At 44.5% G+C, this 20338-nt stretch overlaps 1 protein-coding gene across 2 annotated transcripts in view; it reads left to right on the forward strand.

Moving 5' to 3' along the window:
• Nucleotides 1–18604, forward strand: part of PCSK2 (proprotein convertase subtilisin/kexin type 2) — a 234742-nt gene extending 216138 nt beyond the window's left edge. For both annotated transcript variants that reach the window (XM_012640436.1, XM_012640437.1), the window contains 2 exons: nt 9492–9719; nt 17846–18604. In XM_012640436.1, coding sequence (XP_012495890.1) covers nt 9492–9719; nt 17846–18332 — 715 coding nt within the window. In that variant the 3' untranslated portion in view covers nt 18333–18604. The remainder of the gene's footprint in view (nt 1–9491; nt 9720–17845) is intronic.
• The last annotated feature ends 1734 nt before the right edge of the window (nt 18605–20338 follow it).

Below are 20338 nucleotides of genomic sequence, written 5' to 3' on the forward strand. Positions count from 1 at the left end.
CTGAGCCTCCCAGGGACAGGGAGTAGGAGTGCTCCAAAAATGAGACCGGTTTCTGGTCTCCATTTCAATCCAAAAGGCAGTACTTAACTTACAGTCTCCTGGGATTTTGACAAGCAAAACATCACTTGTCCAGGCCTGTATGTATACAAAGGGACAACCTAAATAAATCAAAGTGGTGGAGAGAGGCTGCTGGGTTCCTAAGGAGATTCACAGCTCTGCCTCAATCATTCACCATTCTTTTAGCACACATGTGCAGATATCCTACAAAAAAGAGTGTGGGCACCACTTAGGCACACTGTTTTGCAATAATGGTCATGAATTTAATGCTGTTGCCTTGGAGAGAGAAAAATAATAAAACCTGGCAGTAGGTGGTTAAAGCCCATCATGGAAGCTAGTCCTAAAATTCTTCAAAACACCAACTGCCTGAGGTTGGAAGCAGACCCTGAGATGAGATTTTTGGTGCAAGTGATTTATTAAGGAAGGGCTCCCAGGAAAGACCAGTAAGTAAGCAGGGAAAGGAAGTTAGGGATGGGGAAGAATCTAAGCAAGGGTGAATTTCAAGAGAAGTTCTGGCCTCAGCCTAATCCTGTAGGAGCTGTGGAGTGCAAATTATGCCTCAGAGTTTGTTCCACCTCCAGCCAAGGGAGCTGGGCTGTCACATTCTTCTGGTACTCAGCCATTGGCTAAGAGCCACCCTGGGGAAGTAAACTCTAAGGCACCTCTGGCTTTCTGCCGCTGTAGGCAAAGCTGCACCGGTAGCCAAAAGTGAAAACCACTGGTCAGGATAAAATAGCCCCAAGAGAGAGCCCAGAGGGAGGAGAAGGGAGAGGCTCACCCCAAATAGTCCCTACAGCTCATCTCTCTCTTCAGATGAGGCAGCAGGGCATCTTAAATGACATGTGTGACAGCAGTCAAGGGCTGTTTCCTACCCAGTGGTCCAAAAAGAAAACTTTTCCAAAGCAGTTTGAATACAATAAACAGATTATCCTGTCTAAATGTATAAGCATTAGGATCTTGAGAGAATAACTGCCCCCGTCCCCAACCCATGACTTCAGGGGAGGAAAAAGGAAACCGTTTCTCTCTTCTGACCAGCCATCACTTTGTAGTTTAATCTCATAAGGTTATTTTCTAACAATTGCTTGAAAATGCCCAACTGAGTCATAGGAAATACTGCTCACAACTCCCAGTGTGACCAATATTAGAGAAATTTTAAAGAATTTCCTTGGTAGGGGGTGACTGCCACCTTCAAATGTTTCTCTCATAGGACGTGGAGCTTTCTGTGTGGTTCTAGAGGACCGAGCCAGGTCTGAGGAGTAGATGTCATAAGGAGACAAATTTGTGGCTCAAGAGAATCATCCAGAGAAAAGTGGTCCACATGTTGGACTGGAACAGTGTTCCCAAAACTGACCTTCCAGGGGACAGATTCTTAATGTAAACTCTTTGTTGAAGTATAATATACACAAAGAAAATCATTAGGTATAGCTCCATGACATTTTGACAAAAGGGACAGACCCATGCAACCAACCAGCACCCAAGTCAAGAAATAGACCATTACCTCAGTACCCGTGTGGGCTCTGTTGCTCAACATTCTGTCTGAGAAGTTCCTCCATGTTGTCATGTGTAGTTATAGGGCATTCATTCTCATTATGGACTATCATTTTGTTGTACAAATGGATATTTGGATCGTTTCCACTTTGGGGCTATTATGAGTGATGTTGCTATGAACATTCTTGGACATGCCTTTTGGTGAACCTATGGATGCATTTTTGTTGAGTGTATGCTAGGGAGTCAAAATGTTGAGTCATGGGTACTCATACGTGCAGCTCTAGGAGATGCTGCCAAATAGTTCTCTAAACTGGGTGTACCTATTGACCCTACCTGGAGCAGTATATGAGAGTTACAGTTGTTCCACATCCTTGCCAAAATTTGGTATCGTTAGTCTTCAACATTTTGGCCACTCTTATGTGTATGCAGTGGAATCACATTATAGTTTTAATGTGAATTTCCCTCATAACTAATTAAGGCAAAGACATTGGGGAAAGTTTCCAAAAAGATAGATTCCCAAACCCTTCCAAGGCTCACTGTATACAAATCCCTAGGGATGAGTGACCCAGGAATGTGCCTTTGCAGTCCCTATTCCCAGGGAATACTTATGCAGCCCGCCTGTCACTGGTCTGTGAACTGGGGTGGGTGGACAACCAATAAGGCAAGAGTTCTGGGAACTTGTGACTTGGAGTATTGTGCAGAGGGTAGGTGGCTGGACTCTGCCTCTGATTAGATGTTGGTAGTAGGTCAAGATTGAATTTGTCTGCATGAAATAGGAAATCTAAATAATAATAGCTAAACTGAGACAAAGGTTTATTTTTTTCTATCATGTGAAAGATAATAAAGAGATAAGGAACCCAGGGCTGGCTTGGGGGTGCCACTGTGAATCAGGGATATCAGCTCTTTCTAGCTTTCTGCCCTGCCACTTTCACATTCTCTAGATGTGCCGGAGCTCCAGCCATCATGTTTACATTTCAGGCAGGAAAAAGGGAAGAACAAAGGGCAAAAAAGAAGTCCACCAGGTGAGTCTGCCATTTTTAAAGGGCTTTCCAAGAAGATCCACCCGGTGGCTTCTCTTATTTCTCATGGGCCAGAACTCTCACATGACTACCCACACCGCAAGGGAGTCTGGAAAATGTAGTTTTATAGCAGAGCACATTGCTGTTCTGAATAAAATTGAGGTTTTCTTAACAAGAAAGGAGAAAGTATAGATTCAGAGGGAAAGACAACTGCTGATGTCTTCCAGCATCTAAGTGGGCAATCACTTACCTTGTCTGGATATCTGTTATCTTATCTGCAAAATACAGAAAGTTAGATCAGGCCTTTCTGGTCTGGTCTCCTCTTTCTTGTCTGGTCTCGTCTGGTCTCATCTCTTCCTCATCTAGTCTGGTCTCCTCTTCCTCGTTCGGTCTCATCTCCTCTTCCTCGTCTGGTCTGGTCCAGTCTGATCTCCTCTTCCTTGTCTGGTCTGGTCTCCTCTTCCGGTCTGTCTCCTCTTCCTCGTCTGGTCTGGTCTCCTCTTCCTCATCCAGTCTGGTCTCCTCTTCCTCATCTGGTCTCATCTCCTCTTCCAGTCTGGTCTCCTCTTCCTCGTCTGGTCTCCTCTTCCTCATCTGGCCTGGTCTCCTCTTCCTCGTCTGGTCTCCTCTTCCCCATCTGGCCTGGTCTCCTCTTCCTCATCTGGTCTCATCTCCTCTTCTGATCTGTTCTTCTCTTCCTCATCTGGTCTGATCTCCTCTTCCTCATCTGGTCTCCTCCCTTCTAACTTTGTACATCGTTAGGGCAACATTCCTCCAAGTGCCTAATTAGCCTCCCCATCTAAAATTCGGGCAGGGAGAAGATGCTTTCTTCTCAGAGTTTTCATTTTTAAGACTGAAACAAAGCTATATATGTAAAGACTTGCCACAGTGCCTATCTTAGGCATTTAATATACATTGGATGTCATTATTATTGTTTCTTTCTTTTACCTTTTTTCAAAGTAAATTTATCACCAGTACCAACTTATTGCTTATACAGATAGCAAGTTTTGTTTATCTTTAGCTCTACAGACGAGGGATGTTCTGTAGCAGTATAATTATTCAGCCAAAAGAATTCCACTACCAGGAAAATATTCAACTACATTTGCCCAAACTAAAAAATTAAGATGGATTAAACAGAAGATCTTCTGATTTATAAAATTATTTGTATGAAATGTCTTACCAAGATAGAAAATTAAATTACACTTATACATGTAATTAATTCTTTATTGAAAAGAATAAAATTATATGAAATGAGAACTATTACAGAAATTCAGGACGTATGGTCATTGACCAATGGAAATCAATATAATGGGATTTTACTTGCATTTCCTGCCAAAGAATAGCTTTTTTGGCTTGTAAACATCATTTAGAGGTTGAAAACAACAAAAGAATGTCTCACTGAGAAACATTCTGGAATCTCTTTTCCTGTAAATTTTCAAGTGTGGAGCAGAAAGAATATGTCCATTAAATAAAGTTTAATAATCTCTTTCAAGAGGTTAGAATTTGTGGTATCTAGTGTTATTCCCTCTATTTCCATATCTCCTAGCCATACAGTCTATCTTGGAAGCCATCTCACCAAACAGGAAGATCATAAACTCTCAAGATTAGGAGGGACCTTCATGGTCAACTGATCCAACTCTCTATCTGGTGGAAAATAAATGAGATAAAGAAATATTCCCTGCTGTTTTACCTCTATACAAGGGATAGAATAGCCAATAGCCTTGGATCAAATATCCAAGGGAATAGCTCCTGCTCTTCTCACCATCCCACATTCAGCTGCCCTTGCAGGAAAACTAGCAATCCTGCCCCATCAATGGGTATAGCTCCGCCATGTCTGCAGAACCAAAGCTTCTCCTACTGAGATTCCCATGACAGGCCTCCTCTGAGTCTTAGCAGATTTTCCATTTGAAGGAAGTCCCTATGAGCTACAAATATCTAATAAGACCTAGTATATCAAAGAAGCATGGTATGGTAGACAGAAAAATGACCCCCTAAAGATGTCCACATCCCAATGCCCCAAACCTATGAATACATTATATTACTACATGAAATATACGAAGGCTGTCCAGAAAGTATCCGCCATTGTTAATATAACAAGAACAGTTACATGGCTGGATACTTTCCAGACAGCCCTCTTACATGTTTATACTTATATGCACAAACACACACACACACACACACACACACACACACACACACATGAAATAAGGTTATAATCAGTTAACCTTGAAATGGGGACATTTTCCTATCGTGAATTACCCAGGTAGGCCAAATGTATTCATAAGGTCCTTCTAAGCAAAAGTGGAAAGCAAAAGAGTGAGGGTCAGAGTCAGAGACGGATTGGAGGAGGCCACCCTGCTAGCTTTGAAGACAGAGGAAGGGGCCACAAACTAAGAAAAGCCGGCAACATCTAGAAGCTGAAGGAAGGTAAGGAAGCAGTTTCTCCCATAGAGTCTTCAGAAAGGAGCGCCCCTCTGTGGACATAGTGATTTTAAGCCTAGTAAGACTCATTGCAGATTTCTGACTTCCAGAACTGTTAAGAGAATAAATGTATGTTGTTTTAAGCCAAAAAAAATAAAGAAAAGAAAGTTAGGTCATCAATAAGATTCAAATGACTTTGTGGGATATCATAGCTCTGCTTCCGAAATATTATTTCTTTAGGAAAGATTATTTTTTTTAACTGGATGTGTGATGATTTTTAAGGTTGAATATCCCTTAAAACTGAAAGTCATTCATTAACATACTTTGAAATATTGTGACTAATACTTTACTTGGGAAATAGCATCTATTCTCTTCTAACTTACTTCAGTTTTCAGTAAATGAGATAGATTTTATTAATAATAATAATAAACTCTTTATTCAGCACCCAGCACCATGCTAGCTATTTACTTACCTGATCTACTTTTATACCCTGCAACAAACCTGTAAGGCCCTATACACATTTCAGAGATGTGAAGGCTGGAGCTCAGATTGTTAAGGTAACTTGTCCAAGTTCACACGGTTGGATTTAAAACTCAGGGTGCCTGGGTTCCGATGTAGGGCTCTTTCCTCAGCCTCACTATTATACATACGGGAGGCACAGCCACCAGCTTGGCTGAAGGGCTCAACCCTCATTCTGTCCACGGCAATGGGCCACAGTGAATGAATGAATTAGCTCTTCCTCAACTATGACGCTCAAAATCAGGTTTTGATTCCTTTGAGATAGATTTCCACACCACGGTGACTTCAGGGGGTAGTTGTGTAAATTACTGTATTTCCTCTCACCGTTCATAGGAGGTGAGCAAAGGCAGCGGAGAAAATGCCAGTTTGACTCTCAAATACATTTTTTTCTCAAACTGGAAATAATCCAGAATTTAGAGGATAAACTCAAAATATTAAAAATGAAAGAAAACAAATGAATCTTTTGCTACTGCAGTCATCTCTTATGGATGAAGAAAACAAGGGCCAGAGAAGTGAAACAACTTGCTTACCTTACATTTGCTCAGAAAAAAGATCAAATCCAATCAGTAAAGGGATTAAAAGTCTCCTGTTGGCTTCTAGAATTTACCAGATGTTAGTAGAAGTCATTCCTCCAACCTTAAAACTGCAATGTCTTTAAAACATTTCAGTTTTCAATTTCTTTAAAGATGCATATGTTCCCTTTAAATTCCCTTTACTGCCTTGATAATTAGGAGGAAAATGTTAATTGGGTTCAGGGGAACTTGATGCTGTAAATAGAAGTACTGTGCTCTGAAAGAGAAGGGTGAAGGGAAATCCTCACAAACAGGAGAGACTAATCTACTCTGTTAGAAGTCAGGTTTGTAGTTAGCCACTTCCTAAGAGATCCTTGCTGATTCCTGGATCAGAATCTCTCAAATTTCCTGACAATTAGACTCCCTGGAGTGCTTGTTAAAAACACAAATACCCAAGCCCACCCGTGCCTGGAAAGCTGCATTTTGCACGAGCGCCCCCAACACTATTCAGGAAGTAAGGAAGCTCCCCAGACCCGGTTTGCTCAAGCTTGACTGCATCTTGAAAATACCAGATGCTTGGATGAGTCCATGAAATCAAAACCTGTGAGCCCTGACATCACTTTTTTTAACCATCTCCAGATGATTCAAATGTTCACAGAAGGTTGAGAACCACTGTCACAGACCAAGGTTCTCAAACATCAGTGTGCAGAAAAAATCATTTTGAGAGTTATCTTAAATGCACATTCTCAGGCCCACAACCTGCAAGATGCTGATTTAGGAGGACTGGGAATCTACACATGTCACTAGTGCTCAAGTGGTTCTGACCCAGGGCCTTGAGGACCACAGTGAGAACCCCTGACTGGGATAATGCAGGAACTCCACTGAAGGCTCCCTCAGCATCCTGAGCTCCCCCTCAAATGACAGCCCTCATTTTTCAATATTGAGTTGTCCATCTGTCCCCCTAGGCTCTGTAAGGGAAGGGACCTCCCTGCGACATGCCCAGAATTAACACAGTGCCCAAATGTGGTAGACACTCAGTAGACGTCCGTGGAATCACTTCATTGTGAAGCCCCTTTTCTCATGGCTGTATCTTATTTTCCCAACTATTATACAAAACATTTGAAAACAGGGAAGAACATGTCACATTACTTGTCCTACAACCTCCAACACAGTGACCTTTATCTTGCAGATACTCTGTAAATTTATTTTTTTTTTATGACTTGATAACTAACATCTGTGATTCCTGAGCTACTAAGTTGGGTTAAAGCTTAAAGCAGGTTGATGAAATACCTGTTTTACAGAATAGTGTATTCTGTCAATTCTGAAATTGCTCAGAAGGGAGAATTAAGAAGGACCCAGTTTTACTTTTTACACATACGCAAATGGCTGGTCAAACAATGTTCACAAACTCAGTTACATTGGGGTATGTACGATGCTCTGATTTTTCTCGGAAGTGAGAAGTTTCTTGTTCTGGCATATTCTCTCTCTCTCTCTCTCTCTCTCTCTCTCTCTCTCTTTCTCTCTTTCTGTCTCCCCATGAGACTCAATCTGGAGAAACATCTGAGGGTGTCCTTCTCCAGGCATTGGGAAGTACAGAACATTTTTGTGACAAAGATGAGAAATGAAAACCTGCTAGCCCTCTCATTAACCTGCTAGCCAGCCCTCAGGTCATTTAGATCCTCATTTGTCACCACCTCTGAGATTAATAAATTCAGAATCTCATTTCAGCAAAACACTGAGCTTTTAGCCATAATCAACTTCCGGAATTTTCACAGAATTCTCTACAGTCATGGGCGACCATATGTCCAAAATTTGTTCTGAATCTCCTCAAATAAGCATTGGCCTTCCTTGGAACTTTCTCCTTAAAAGAAGAAGGTCTGCATTTCGGGATCATTGGAATCCTTGACTCTGATTCAAATCTTCAAACCAGTGAACTTGTATGTGTTGAAATTTTATCAAATGAGTTATGTCGTTGCTACTCCTTTCAATTGTTCGACTTCTGAAGAGAATCATAGTGTAGAGTTTTGCCAGCTTTTTGACCAGAACCCTCAGTGAGTAATGAATTCCGCACTGCAGCCCAGCACACACACATGCATACCAAACATTTCATGAAAAGAAAAATAGTTTGCCATATTACACACGGTGCACACTGTTATTCTCGTCTGTTCTATTCCATTTCATTTTTTTAATGATAGGGCCACCCATTAAATCACTGGTTCTCAACTGTGGCTGTCTACTGAAATGATCTGGGAAGAGTCAGCAATTTCCAATGCCTTGATCTTACTCCCAGAGAATCTGATTTACTTGATCTGGGATGAGGCCTGAGCACTGGGATTTTAAACATCACCACAAGAAGATTTTCACATGCAGCTCAGGTATTAATAAGTAACCTGTGCAATAAGCTGACTTCCTAGCCCACAAACAAGTCTTGACTTGCAGTTTGAAAAACACAGACAATGAGTAGTAATAGACACTAATTTCCAAAAATAGTACCATTTGCAAGCAGACTAGTTTATTCACTGAACAAACAGTGTGCCAAAGACTGTCCTGGACACTGGGGATATAGACATGCTGAAGATATTTTCTCTACCCTTGAAGAACTGGTAGCCTCATTTTCAAAAATGGAACACACCCGTGTAGCCAGCATTCAGACCAAGAAACAGAGCACGACCAGCACTGAAAAGCTCCCTTACGTCCCCCTCCAGTCACCACCCCTGGAGACTAACCACTAATAGGACTTATAACAGTGTAGATTAGTAGTTCCTGTTTTTATACTTCAAACAAATGGAATCATACAGTATATTATCTTTTCTGTCTGACTTCTTTAGGTCAACACTGTATTTGTGAGATTCTTCCATATTATTTAGAGTAGCTATAGTTCATTCATTTTCATTGGTGTTTGGTATCCCATATTCAATAAGTTATACCTCACTTGGTTTATTCATTCTACTGTGGATGGGCATTTAGGGGCTTTGTACTTTGGGGCTATGAACATTTGAGCACACAATTCTGGGGAATAGATACATATTTTGTCAGGTGCATACCTAGGAATGGAATTTCTGGGCTATAGCTTAGGCATATGGACAACCTTAGAAGATACAGCCAAACGGTTTTCCAAAGTGGTTGCAATCACTTACACACTCACCAGCAAAGTACTCGAGTTCTAGTTGCTCCGTATCTTCATCAACACTTGGTATTCTCAGACTTTTTCATTTTAGCCATTCCAGTGTGTGTGTTGGAATGCTCTTTTGAAATAAACTTGTTTAAGTAAAAAAAGCAAGATTTTTTTAATTGACATATATAGTGGTTCTGAATAGTGCATGGACCCCCTCCCTTGAATTGGGGGTTCACAGATGTTCCAAAATCTTGCAAGGGGTCTGTGTCCTGGGTGTTATTTATCTTAGTCATTGTATCTCTCTCCCTCTCTCACCCTGCCTCTTGCCCTTGTGTCACACTCTCTGCTTCCTGTATCCAGCCTGGGTCTGACCTGGCGAGACATGCAGCATCTGACCGTGCTCACCTCCAAACGGAACCAGCTTCATGATGAGGTGCATCAGTGGCGGCGGAATGGGGTCGGCCTGGAGTTTAATCACCTCTTTGGCTACGGGGTCCTTGACGCAGGCGCCATGGTGAAAATGGCCAAAGACTGGAAAACCGTGCCCGAGAGATTCCACTGTGTGGGAGGCTCCGTGCAGGACCCTGAGTAAGTGGGGGCAGAGGTCCTTCTGCTGCATGTGGACACTGCCCCAGAGATGGCGCCGTGGCATTGACAATGTCAGATTCCATGTCAAGGGCAAGGGCTGGATTTGATTCAGGGGCAACCAGCTTCCAGGCAGAGTTGTAGAGTTACTTGTACAATTCCAGAGGGTGCCATTTACAGAGAACACAGTTGTGTACCTCAGAATCCCTGCTTCTAGGTGTGAGCCTTAACTGTTTCAGGGGCTATGCCATTATTTTTAAGTGCACAAATCAACCAGTGTTACCAGCACCCAGATCGGTAAACAGAACACAACTAATACCCCAGAAGTCTCCCCTGTGTCTCTGCCATCATCATCCCCCACCAGGGGAACCACTGTTCTGACCTCCAACTGCATAGCTGATTTTGCCTATTCTGTACTCAATATAAGTAGAATCATACACTATGTTCCCTTTTATATCTAGATTGTTTTGCTCAGAATTATGCTTGTGAGATTCGAACATGTTTAGTGTGTACTTGTAGTTTATTCTCATTGCTGAAGAGTGTTCCAGTGTGTGACTATAACAAAATTTATTTATTCATTCCCTCTGTGGGGCAATGTAAGGACTTGATTTTATTCTGAGTGAGGTGGATTGCCACTTGCAGGGATTTGAGCCAGGGGTGCCCCACACAGAAACCACTGGGTTGGTCAAGTGTACCTACTTCCCTTCCATCTTCCCAGTCATGGCAAGAAGATCAGTCAACAAGGATTCTTCTTTATGTAATTTCTATCCGTATTGGTCCAACAGGAAGATGGAGATAGCAACTCTTATCATTATCATCATTTAGGTATTATTTACATGCCATGAAATGCACAGAACATGAGTGTGTTATCTGAGTTTCCATAAATGTATACACCCGGGAAACTACCGTCCAAACAAGAGATGGAACATTCTGTCAAACCAGAAAGATTCCCCTTCCCCCCTTCCAGTTGGTCCACACACCCTATCGTAGACGACCATTGGCTTTTATTCCTCTCACCACAGATTAGTTTGATGAGTTCTTGGACTTTCTCTAAGTAGAATCATGTGGTATGGACGCTTTAGCATCCAGTTTCTTTTACTCAGCATTAGGTCTGTTGAGAGTCATTCGCGTGATCTCGTGTAGCAATAGCCACTCATTCTCATTGCTATGTCGTGTTCCGTCATAAGAATACACCTCTTGGCTTGTGTCATTTAAGCTGTGGTAAAATCCATCCCTGGCCTGCCCTTATTTCTGTTGATCATGGAGCTTGACTAAAGTCCAGCGCCTCTCAGAGTTTATCCTCCTCCACATTTTCCTTTGGTCCTAGACTTTGCAAATTTGTAGTCAGTTACCCAGACCTGAATTCAAATCCTGACTTCACCAACTTAGACAACACTTTTGACCTCTCTGACCCTCTATTTTAGCAACGCTCAACCTTTGTGCTCTGCCCGCCTTTGAGAGTAAGATGAAGTCTCTGGACCCCATCTCAGTATGATGTTTTTTTAATTCATTAGATAAAATACATAAGATTACAAAGGAAGCCAATTATATTGAAAACCAGTCATAAAAATGTTTTAAACATCAAATTTGTGATGAAAGTAACATACGTTCTTTTTATCAACACATTAAGTAAAAAGCTCCAGTGGCAAATCTGATCAATGATCAAGATCATTTCAGAGCAGTGACAGTGACCAAAATGCTACTGTGGGACACATGCATGAGTGTGACAGGATAGGAAAATCTCTGGGCTCTTTGATGACAAAGTCTGGGGAAGTGCCAATACCGCTCTGCTTTTCTGCCTCCATTCAGAATCAAAAGAGAAGCTAAGTTTCCATTATAGGTTAGTGATAATTAATGTGTAGAGTTTTTCCATCTAAATGATTAGAGTCCCCGAATTCTGTCCTAATGGGCCCCCAAATAAGAGCCTCTTCCCTCTTTCCTCACCAGTAAAGTGGAGCTAATGTCTCTTTCCTGCCCAGGCTGCTGGGAGACATTAGCAACACCCAAGTGTAAAGCCAGCACACAGTGGGCACTTAATAAATGTAACATTGCCTCTCCCTCTTATCCATGACTTTAAACGCTCCTAGTTCACACTTACGGAAAAAAGAAAGATAATAATCTCCTAGAACTTTGGATGAAATAACTGCCTGATTCTCAAACTGCCAAATTGTGTGTCCCCATGGCCTAAAGCATCCTTCCACGGACAAGCATGCGCCCTTGGGTGTACCTCCTCCCACAGGCCAGCGTCCTCTGTGGTCCAGCGTCCTGCCATAGGCAAGTTTCTCCTGTGGGTGACTGTCCTCCCACAGGTGAACATTCTTCCCATGGCGACCACCCTCCCACAGGGGAGTGTCAGCCTGGGCACTAGGAAAATGTCTCGATCGTGGCAACAGGACCAGCAAACTCGGGGAGGAGGCCCTGCCTGGGTTGGAAGGGCTCTGCGTCTGCAGAGTGCCAAAGACCAGTCCACAGAGACCAGATCAGTGCCGTCTGGTCTCTCATCCACCCCCACACTGAACGTGTTCTCAAACACAGGTGAGTGAGGTCTAGGGCAGGTACACTGGTTGGAGAGCTCAGAGGCCGGACAGGGAGCCTTAGAGGCCACCCCAGGGCTGGCTATGCCGCTCAGCAGAGAAGGCCCTGTTACAACCAAGCTCGCTCCCGAGGTGCTGGGGCAGAGGGATCAACAGCCTTGGCAACTGCCACGTTCTAGGACATGCCGGGCTGCACGCAAACAGCTCCCAGGTGCAGTGAGTGGCAATTGTCAGGTTTGTGGGTTTGTTCAGCCTTAATCTTCCTGGAGAAGGAGTCAATTTGAAAAGCAATTTTCTAAGGAGACTTTATCAAGAGAGTCGGTGAAGGGTACTCAACTAAAATCAAAAGGAAAAATACAACTGGCTGTGAACAGCTGCACCAGCCACATGGGATGAACTGAGCCCACTGGGCCTGCCCATCGGCCAGCACGGAGCAAACTTCTCAGCCCAGGCCACCCCCAGCCCTTCTGTGCACCCCGAGGGGACCGCTCACTCGGCTCCTTTATGGCTGTGGTAAAACATGTGATCCCACTCTGAACTGTAAGTGAATTCGGAGTGAGTGTCAGAAGCAGCGTGGGAGCAAGAGAGTGAGCTCAGCCCGGTGCTCGCTGGGTGACTGCGGACCAGCCCTCCTGAGCTGCAGGGTCTTCCTGCGTGAGTTCCCGCCCACCTGGCTCCGTTACACAGGGAAGAGAAAACCTCACAACAGCTCCCTGCTGCGTGTTCTCACGCGACTGCCACATAAGCAGGCATTTTAGGCACTGGAGAAAGAGTGGCTGTTATTATTACCTATTGTGATTATTCTAACAAAACGATCATAGCTTCATCGCTTTATCAATACAGTTGAGGATTCATAACACGGACAGCGTTCCCCACAGCCTCCCGGAAAATGACACCTATTTCTAGGCACTAGGCAATTGAACACTCATTTGCAACAATATGCAATAAAATAAAGATACAAGCTGCCCCGAGTCCATCATAAGTGTACCTTTTGTAGGACTTAGACACTAGACTCTAAAAGTTCAGAGAGGAGCTCTTAAACCTCTTGGTTCATGCCTTCTTTTCTGCAGCCAGTAAGTTCCAGAATATGGCCTGGGAACTAACACCCTGTGACTATCTGAAGTACCTCTGCAGAGCCTTATTTTGTTCCACAAACAACCATCTCCTATTTTAACCTTCTTATAAATTGACTGCTCCCAAGCATGTAGCTCCTTTTTCCTTTAAAATAAGTCTTATTCCTTTCCTTCTTATAAAAGCAATATATGGTCACTGTAGAAAAATCAGAAAATATAAGTGAGCAAAAAAAAAAAAAAGTAAATATGAAACACCTGGAAGATATTGTTCCTCGCCACTCCCCCGCCCCACCAAATGCCATGCTGCCTGCCGAAAACCTTACCTGCGAGAATAGGGTATGTTCTCCTTTCTCTACCAAGCTTGCTGCCTCTGGAACTCACACCAGGCTTTTAATTTAATGCCATAGTAACTTAACATTCCCAGAAGAGTCCAGTCACATGCGTCCTCTCTCAGGGGACCCAGTTTCTGTACAGAAAGCAGTTCACGTGGCAGGGCAGGGATCAGGGGAGTGTTTCTAGTGGGTAATTCCTCCATGGCACTAAACAAGCCGGACTCCCCAGGGGGGTACCTGGCATGACCTCTGACCCCTGCACACACCCCAATGTCCAAGGCTTCTAGAAAATGTTGAGATTCTTAACACAAATATGTGTGTTTGTTGCCACTCCAGCCTGTCTTTTGGCTTTCCAAGGTACATGATAAAATTCCAATTCTTTTTTCAGCCTCCCTCCATCTCTCCCTTGCACCCTCTCTCACAAAGGCACAGCGCTCTCATTAAGTGAGACCCTTAGACTGGGCAGTGTGTGGCCTGTGTCCTGGCTTCCCCTTGTCAGCCTTGCTGTCACTGCCTCTCCCTTTGTGTTTGTCTCTCATGGCTTCCCTACGACCCGCGGGCTTCCTGGGAGAGACAGGTCGGAGAGCTGCTGAGGAAGACTAACACAGACAGGGATGGGACGCACCAGCCCTCATTGTTCTGCCAACCAGGCTGCTTCTTGGGAAGGGCTCCTCTGCCACGCCCGGAATGTCAAAGTGGTCCCCAGTCGAGGTCTATCTCTACAACCATTTCTCAGGGGCTTTTGAAAGAAAGCAAAAGAAGTGAGAATGATTGAACCCACGAGAAGGAAAGAGACCCGTATTCTGTACAGCCAACAGTGGCATGAATCCAGTCAACAGGCCTCAGACACTGTGCAGAGGGATTCAGTTACTCATTTCCTCCTGTTTTAGTTGGGTTGCCTGGAAGCAGAGCCTGAGAATGAACATGAGTACATGTACTTTACTGAGGGAGAGCTTTTCAGGAGGAATTGGGATTCAGGATGGGCAGGAAGGAACCAAGAAAGGACATGGCACCAGGTATGTGCACCGGAGGCCCGGTCCACCAGGGGCTCTGGAGCATCACCGCACCACGCAGTTATCCCCACTTTGAGACGAGAGCGCGCATCTTGTGTATTCTTATTTCAGCTGGGCATCTGCTGAGGCGATTCCTCAGAGAAGGGGGCGCTAGAGAGCAGTGTGCAGCCAATGTTCACAGCAGCTCGGCTGGGGCAGCCCCCAGGGAAGGGGATCTGAGCAAGGCGCTGTCGCCATCTACTGAAACCCCCTTAACCACGGTGCGCCTGAAGGTTGACTAAGGTTTGGTCTGATCCATAGTTCTCTCCTGTCATAAGAGATCATCCCATCCCTAGAACAACTTCTTTCTTGTGTAATAGACCTTATTGTTAATTCACAGAAGCTCCGTTGCATGGTGGCCTGTCGATCTGATTTCTAGAAAACATGGACATCTCATTTCTGATGCTCAGCCAATTAAAGAAATATTTTCCATTTCCCCCCAGGGCAGCAATGTCACTTTTCTGCTGGAGTTTCCACAAATTTCCTGTAAAGGGTCTGTCACTGTGTGACTCCAGTTCATAAATGCCCTGAGTGCAAATTGGGACCAAAAAAATTTTTTTTCTTAGAATTCAGCTGCTGTTTTCAATCCTTAAGATAATAGTGACTATTGCATTTGATAAATGAATGGTGATGTTTTATAATGTCTAGAATGGTTATACTCAGAGTAACAGTCTCTGATTGTTGGCTTGTAATTTTCCTTCTGGAATGTTTCAAGAAGACCTGGGCTACAGGATAGGAACGGGCCTCCCATTCAACACAGAACTCAGAGCTGGGGACTCTCTTCCTATCTTCATTCTCTGTCACCCCCAACCTGTGCTTCTCAGAGAGTTCCAAAGCCCCTCTGGCCCAACTCTGGAAGGAAAGCCCCCATTCCCTCGTGCCTGCCTGTCTCCATGGAAGCTCTATGGTAGAATGTGGCATTTCATCCTCACACCTTAAGGTTGGACATTCCAGAGACCTCCAGAGAGGTGGCCAGAAAACCTGCGTTGACACTTTCCCCAACGGCCTTTCCTAGAGCCTGTGAGCCAGGAAAAACCTGAATGCCCTTGAGATTCTCTGTGTGGTATTCTTATCAGGTTCAAATTCAACATACATGGACAATCTAGAACCGTCATATCTAGCACAGAAGCAAGTAGCCACATGCAGTTATGTAATAAAATTAATTAAAACTGAATTAATTAAAATTGAAAAAATAAATTGAAAATTCATTTCTTTGCTCACACTAGCCACATTTCAAGTGCTCAGTAGCTACCTGTGGCCAGTGGCTGCTATACTGGAGAGCACAGGTACAGAACATTTCCATCACTGTAGAGAGTTCTAGTGGTCAGCACTGGTCTAGAAATTTGTAAATATTCGACATACATGAGTGTGTGTATACACACACACACACATCTTCACAGCAACTCTTCAGAGTAAGAACTAATAGCCCCATTATAAGGAAAATGAGGCTCAGACCATTCAAATACTTGCCCACAACTAGACCTGTAGTCTGAGAGTCTTTATGCTGCCCCACACAGCTGTCCATCTGGGCGCTGTAGCCCAAACAATCTTTAGTCATTTATCACCTCACCTGTTCTGTTTCTGACCCTGTTCAAAATAAACAACATCTTCTTTGAGAGATCCAGATCGTGGTCCTCCATACCCCGATCTCCAAAGTTGGCTTAATGCCTGCTCTCCACCAAACTGGATGATTTCCCCAGAGCCTGGGAATAGGAAGACCACCACCACCACCCTCTGGGTCTTCATAACCAATGGATGTTCCACCTGTCATTCAGCATGTGCCATTCGGGCGGAGCACACACCGCAGCACTCTGGGAAAGTGATGAAGGATGCGTTTGCAAAGCTCCTCAGCAGAGTACTGCCTTTGTGAATGAGCTACAGCATCATCTTCAGCAAGCTGGTTTGTGGCCCTGGTTCCAAGGGCAATGCAGAACCAAGGCTTGGCTCTCAGCTGGGTGTGCAGCCAGTACCTTTTTGTAGGTGTGCTCTACAAGATGTGTATTTTATAAACATAACCACCAGTTTATGTTCCAAAATAAAAGCCGTGTGGAGGTAGGATATTAGAATAGGCAACGGGCCAGGGAAGGGAGTCTGGCACCATGCGCCAGGCCCTGTGCTTGGTCCGCTACCTCTTTATTCATGGTCTTATTCAACCTCACAAGAACCATCCACAATGACAGTGAAACTTCCAGTGCTTAAATTTGCCTAAGCTCTCATGAACAGTAAGCATAGAAGCAGAATTCTAATCCAAATAGGTTTATTCCCAAAGTCTAAAGTCTTTCCATTAACGACATGCAACCCTCAAATGTAGTTTCTTTCATTATCTTTCTAGTGCACGAAGCTCTGAGCTTCTCCCATTCAAGGAAGGCCATCTCCGGGATGGAGACTGTAAGCAGAGACAGCTTAGGGGATGCTTAGGCTCAGCCCCATGGGGCTCCAACCCTTTGGCCAAAGAGACTCCCAAAGTCTCTTGATCTTTCATAGGACTGTCTTTCACTAGAATTAATTTACCCAATGTCAACTCTTTTCAATGGTAGTAATAACAATTCTATTAGCAGTCACTTCTATTTATCAAGATACCTAGTACTTTAAATGAAAGGCATTAATGAGGTCCTGCCCCCAAAATCCACCTTGAGACAGGACTTGGGTGCTGACAGTTTTTTGGGAGATGATCCCAGGAAATACAAGTGAGGAAGTAGTGTGAGACAGGGAAGGGCGGGAAGGCAATAAAGAAGACATTAATGAGCAAGTTGCCACTGTGGGCAGCTAGGCTCAGTCCTGCCGGGAACACTGAATTGTGCCACTGAAGAACAGTGACGCCGGGGTGTATTTATCCACCACATCCTGTCAATCATTGGTAGAGGGTTGCCCCTGACAGGTTAAATCCCTGACACCTTTGGACCGCCCTGCACAGAGGCTGAGCAAGCTCCCACGGTGCCCAGGGAGGGCAGGTGGAGCCCCGGGGAAAAGCTGGGAGATGCTAGTGCCTGCGATGGGAGGCGGTCGGGGTGTGCGGGGTCTGCAGCTGCAGCTGAACTCAGAGGAGACTCAGCTTCAGAGACCCGAAGCTGGCTTCAAAACCCCTCGTCGGGTGCGTCCACCATCCCTTACTCTATCTTCTCCTCCCTTTGCCCTCAGGAAAATACCACCCACTGGCAAGTTGGTGCTGACCCTCACAACGGACGCATGCGAGGGCAAGGAAAACTTCGTCCGCTACCTCGAGCACGTCCAAGCCGTCATCACAGTCAACGCGACCAGGAGGGGAGACCTGAACATCAACATGACTTCCCCCATGGGCACCAAGTCCATCTTGCTGAGCCGGCGTCCGAGGGATGATGACTCCAAGGTGGGCTTTGACAAGTGGCCTTTCATGACCACCCACACCTGGGGAGAAGACGCCCGGGGAACCTGGACCCTGGAGCTGGGGTTTGTCGGCAGTGCTCCCCAGAAGGGGGTGCTGAAGGAGTGGACCCTGATGCTGCACGGCACGCAGAGCGCCCCTTACATCGACCAGGTGGTGCGGGATTACCAGTCCAAGCTGGCCATGTCCAAGAAGGAAGAGCTGGAGGAAGAGCTGGACGAAGCCGTGGAGAGAAGCCTGAAAAGCATCCTCAGAGAGAACTAGCGCTGCGCGCCCGCCGCCCTGCCACCCTCCTCCCCCGCCTCTGCCTCTGTCCTCGCTCCACGTTTCTGGCAGGCGCATAGCAATTACTGTCGCCCGCACAAGCAATCCCGTCTTCTTGATCTGCAGCTTCGCTCGCTGTCAGTGATTATTTTCATTACAATGGAAGCAATCTTTTTAATTCTGTGCCCCAAATACAGTGTTCCCACCAACCTCTCTGTCCTGTGTGTGACTCTAAGGTCTTTATTTCTGTCATTCGAATGGGTGATACACTGCAAACAAAACTGGGACAGCATTCCCCTCGATTATTTTTTCCATTTCTGAGAAAAGAATGCATTTAAGGAGTCACAACAGTGACTCTGAGAACGTTTGTCCGTGGTCTCCACTGAGAAGCTGTTGCACATAACAAGGAAATCAAAGCTGGGGACAGAGGGTGAGCTCTGTGGGTCTCTTGAAGCACAGGAGATGCTGTAAATCCTTTGGGGAAAGATGTTTTAATTTAGCAGGATTTGTCAGGGACATAGATTAAGGCGGTGTGATTCCAAAGATGCCACCCATCAAGAGCTCTAGTTACTGTTGGGGAAAAGAGATTCAAAAACCATGAGCACTGGACATTATACCACCAAGACCAAGACCACAATTCGCCCTACCCAGCCATGTGATGAACATAAAATCTAAGTCACGTGGCTGTCCTTTCACCAGCTGCGGCTCTGAGTTATGGTAAACGTCTGCTAGATCAGCCCAGATTTCTCTCAGTTTGCATAGAGTTCACCCCAACCTCGATTTCCTGGGGCTCCTCACATAGCTATCCAAAAGAAAAAACAAATTAAGGCAAGGCTGGCAACATGTCTGGTGAAAGTAGTTTACTAGTTTTTAAAAACAGGAACGTTCCTTTTCCTAAGTCACTTTGGGCCTTTATAATCTGATCTAAGTGAGAGGTGAGGTGGGTACATTTTTTTGACAGCTGTGCACACACATACTTGGGCTTTGATTTCCAAAAATATAATTCGAGAGAAATATCTAACTCCCTCACATTGCGATTTCATTGATGTGTTGGGGAAATGGCTCTGTCTGGGAAGAGGCATTTATGAAGGATGAAGGGAGCGTGTTTGCAGACAGGAGCGGCCACCCTCGTATGGATCTTCATTCGTACGGAGCCTCTTCTGCCAAGCAAGGCCGTGCCATCTCATCCCACTGTACCTGGAGGCCTGAAGGAGGCAAGAGAAGACCTCTGTTAGGAAAGCACATAGTCACCGTCCTGGCAACTTATGCAATCCATGAGAATATTTAACGTGCAACCTGAAGGTTACAGCTGTCAGCCCCCCAGAGACACCATTTCATTCCCAAATAGACATTACCGAAGTGACCTATTGTTACTTTGTTCAGCTACCCAGGGACTGGCTTCTCATCCCCAATCCCAAAGCATACCTTTTTTCAAGAAATGATTTGTTTTCAACCAATCCTGGCTCCATCCCTCCTGTCCCATGGGAGCATGCGGCTTAGCCTGGGGCTCCTTTACAAAGTCAGCAACACAAAGGCACTAGGTTCTGTTCCCTGAAGGTGGCCACGTGAAAAGGGAAGTCTGAAAATCCCATTTTCTTTCTTTTTGCCCCCATATCGGCATGAATTTCTGTCTTCTCTAACACCCTGTGACCTTCTCTATATCATGCTTTGAAGTGTAATAATATGATTTTTTAAAGGAAATTTATTACTTGTTGCAAAGGTCTTTTTAAACCAGTCTAGATTTAAAGAAAAAAATACATGGAAATCATTGAAAATTCATGTCACATTAATGGTCTGAAAATAAACCAAAGGACATTATGTGTGCATGTGTGTATGAGTGCACACAGAAATATATATACATATGTAGACTATATACATGTGTGTATATATGTGTATATATACACACTTGTATAAATGTATATACACACATATACTTAAAATGTCTGTATGTGTATTTATCGAAGAAACAGACACCACATTCATCTCTAAAAGAATATTCAGAGGAT

Source organism: Propithecus coquereli, unplaced genomic scaffold (genome assembly GCF_000956105.1).
Source record: "Propithecus coquereli isolate 6110/MARCELLA unplaced genomic scaffold, Pcoq_1.0 Scaffold153, whole genome shotgun sequence".
NCBI classification, from domain to species: domain Eukaryota; kingdom Metazoa; phylum Chordata; class Mammalia; order Primates; family Indriidae; genus Propithecus; species Propithecus coquereli.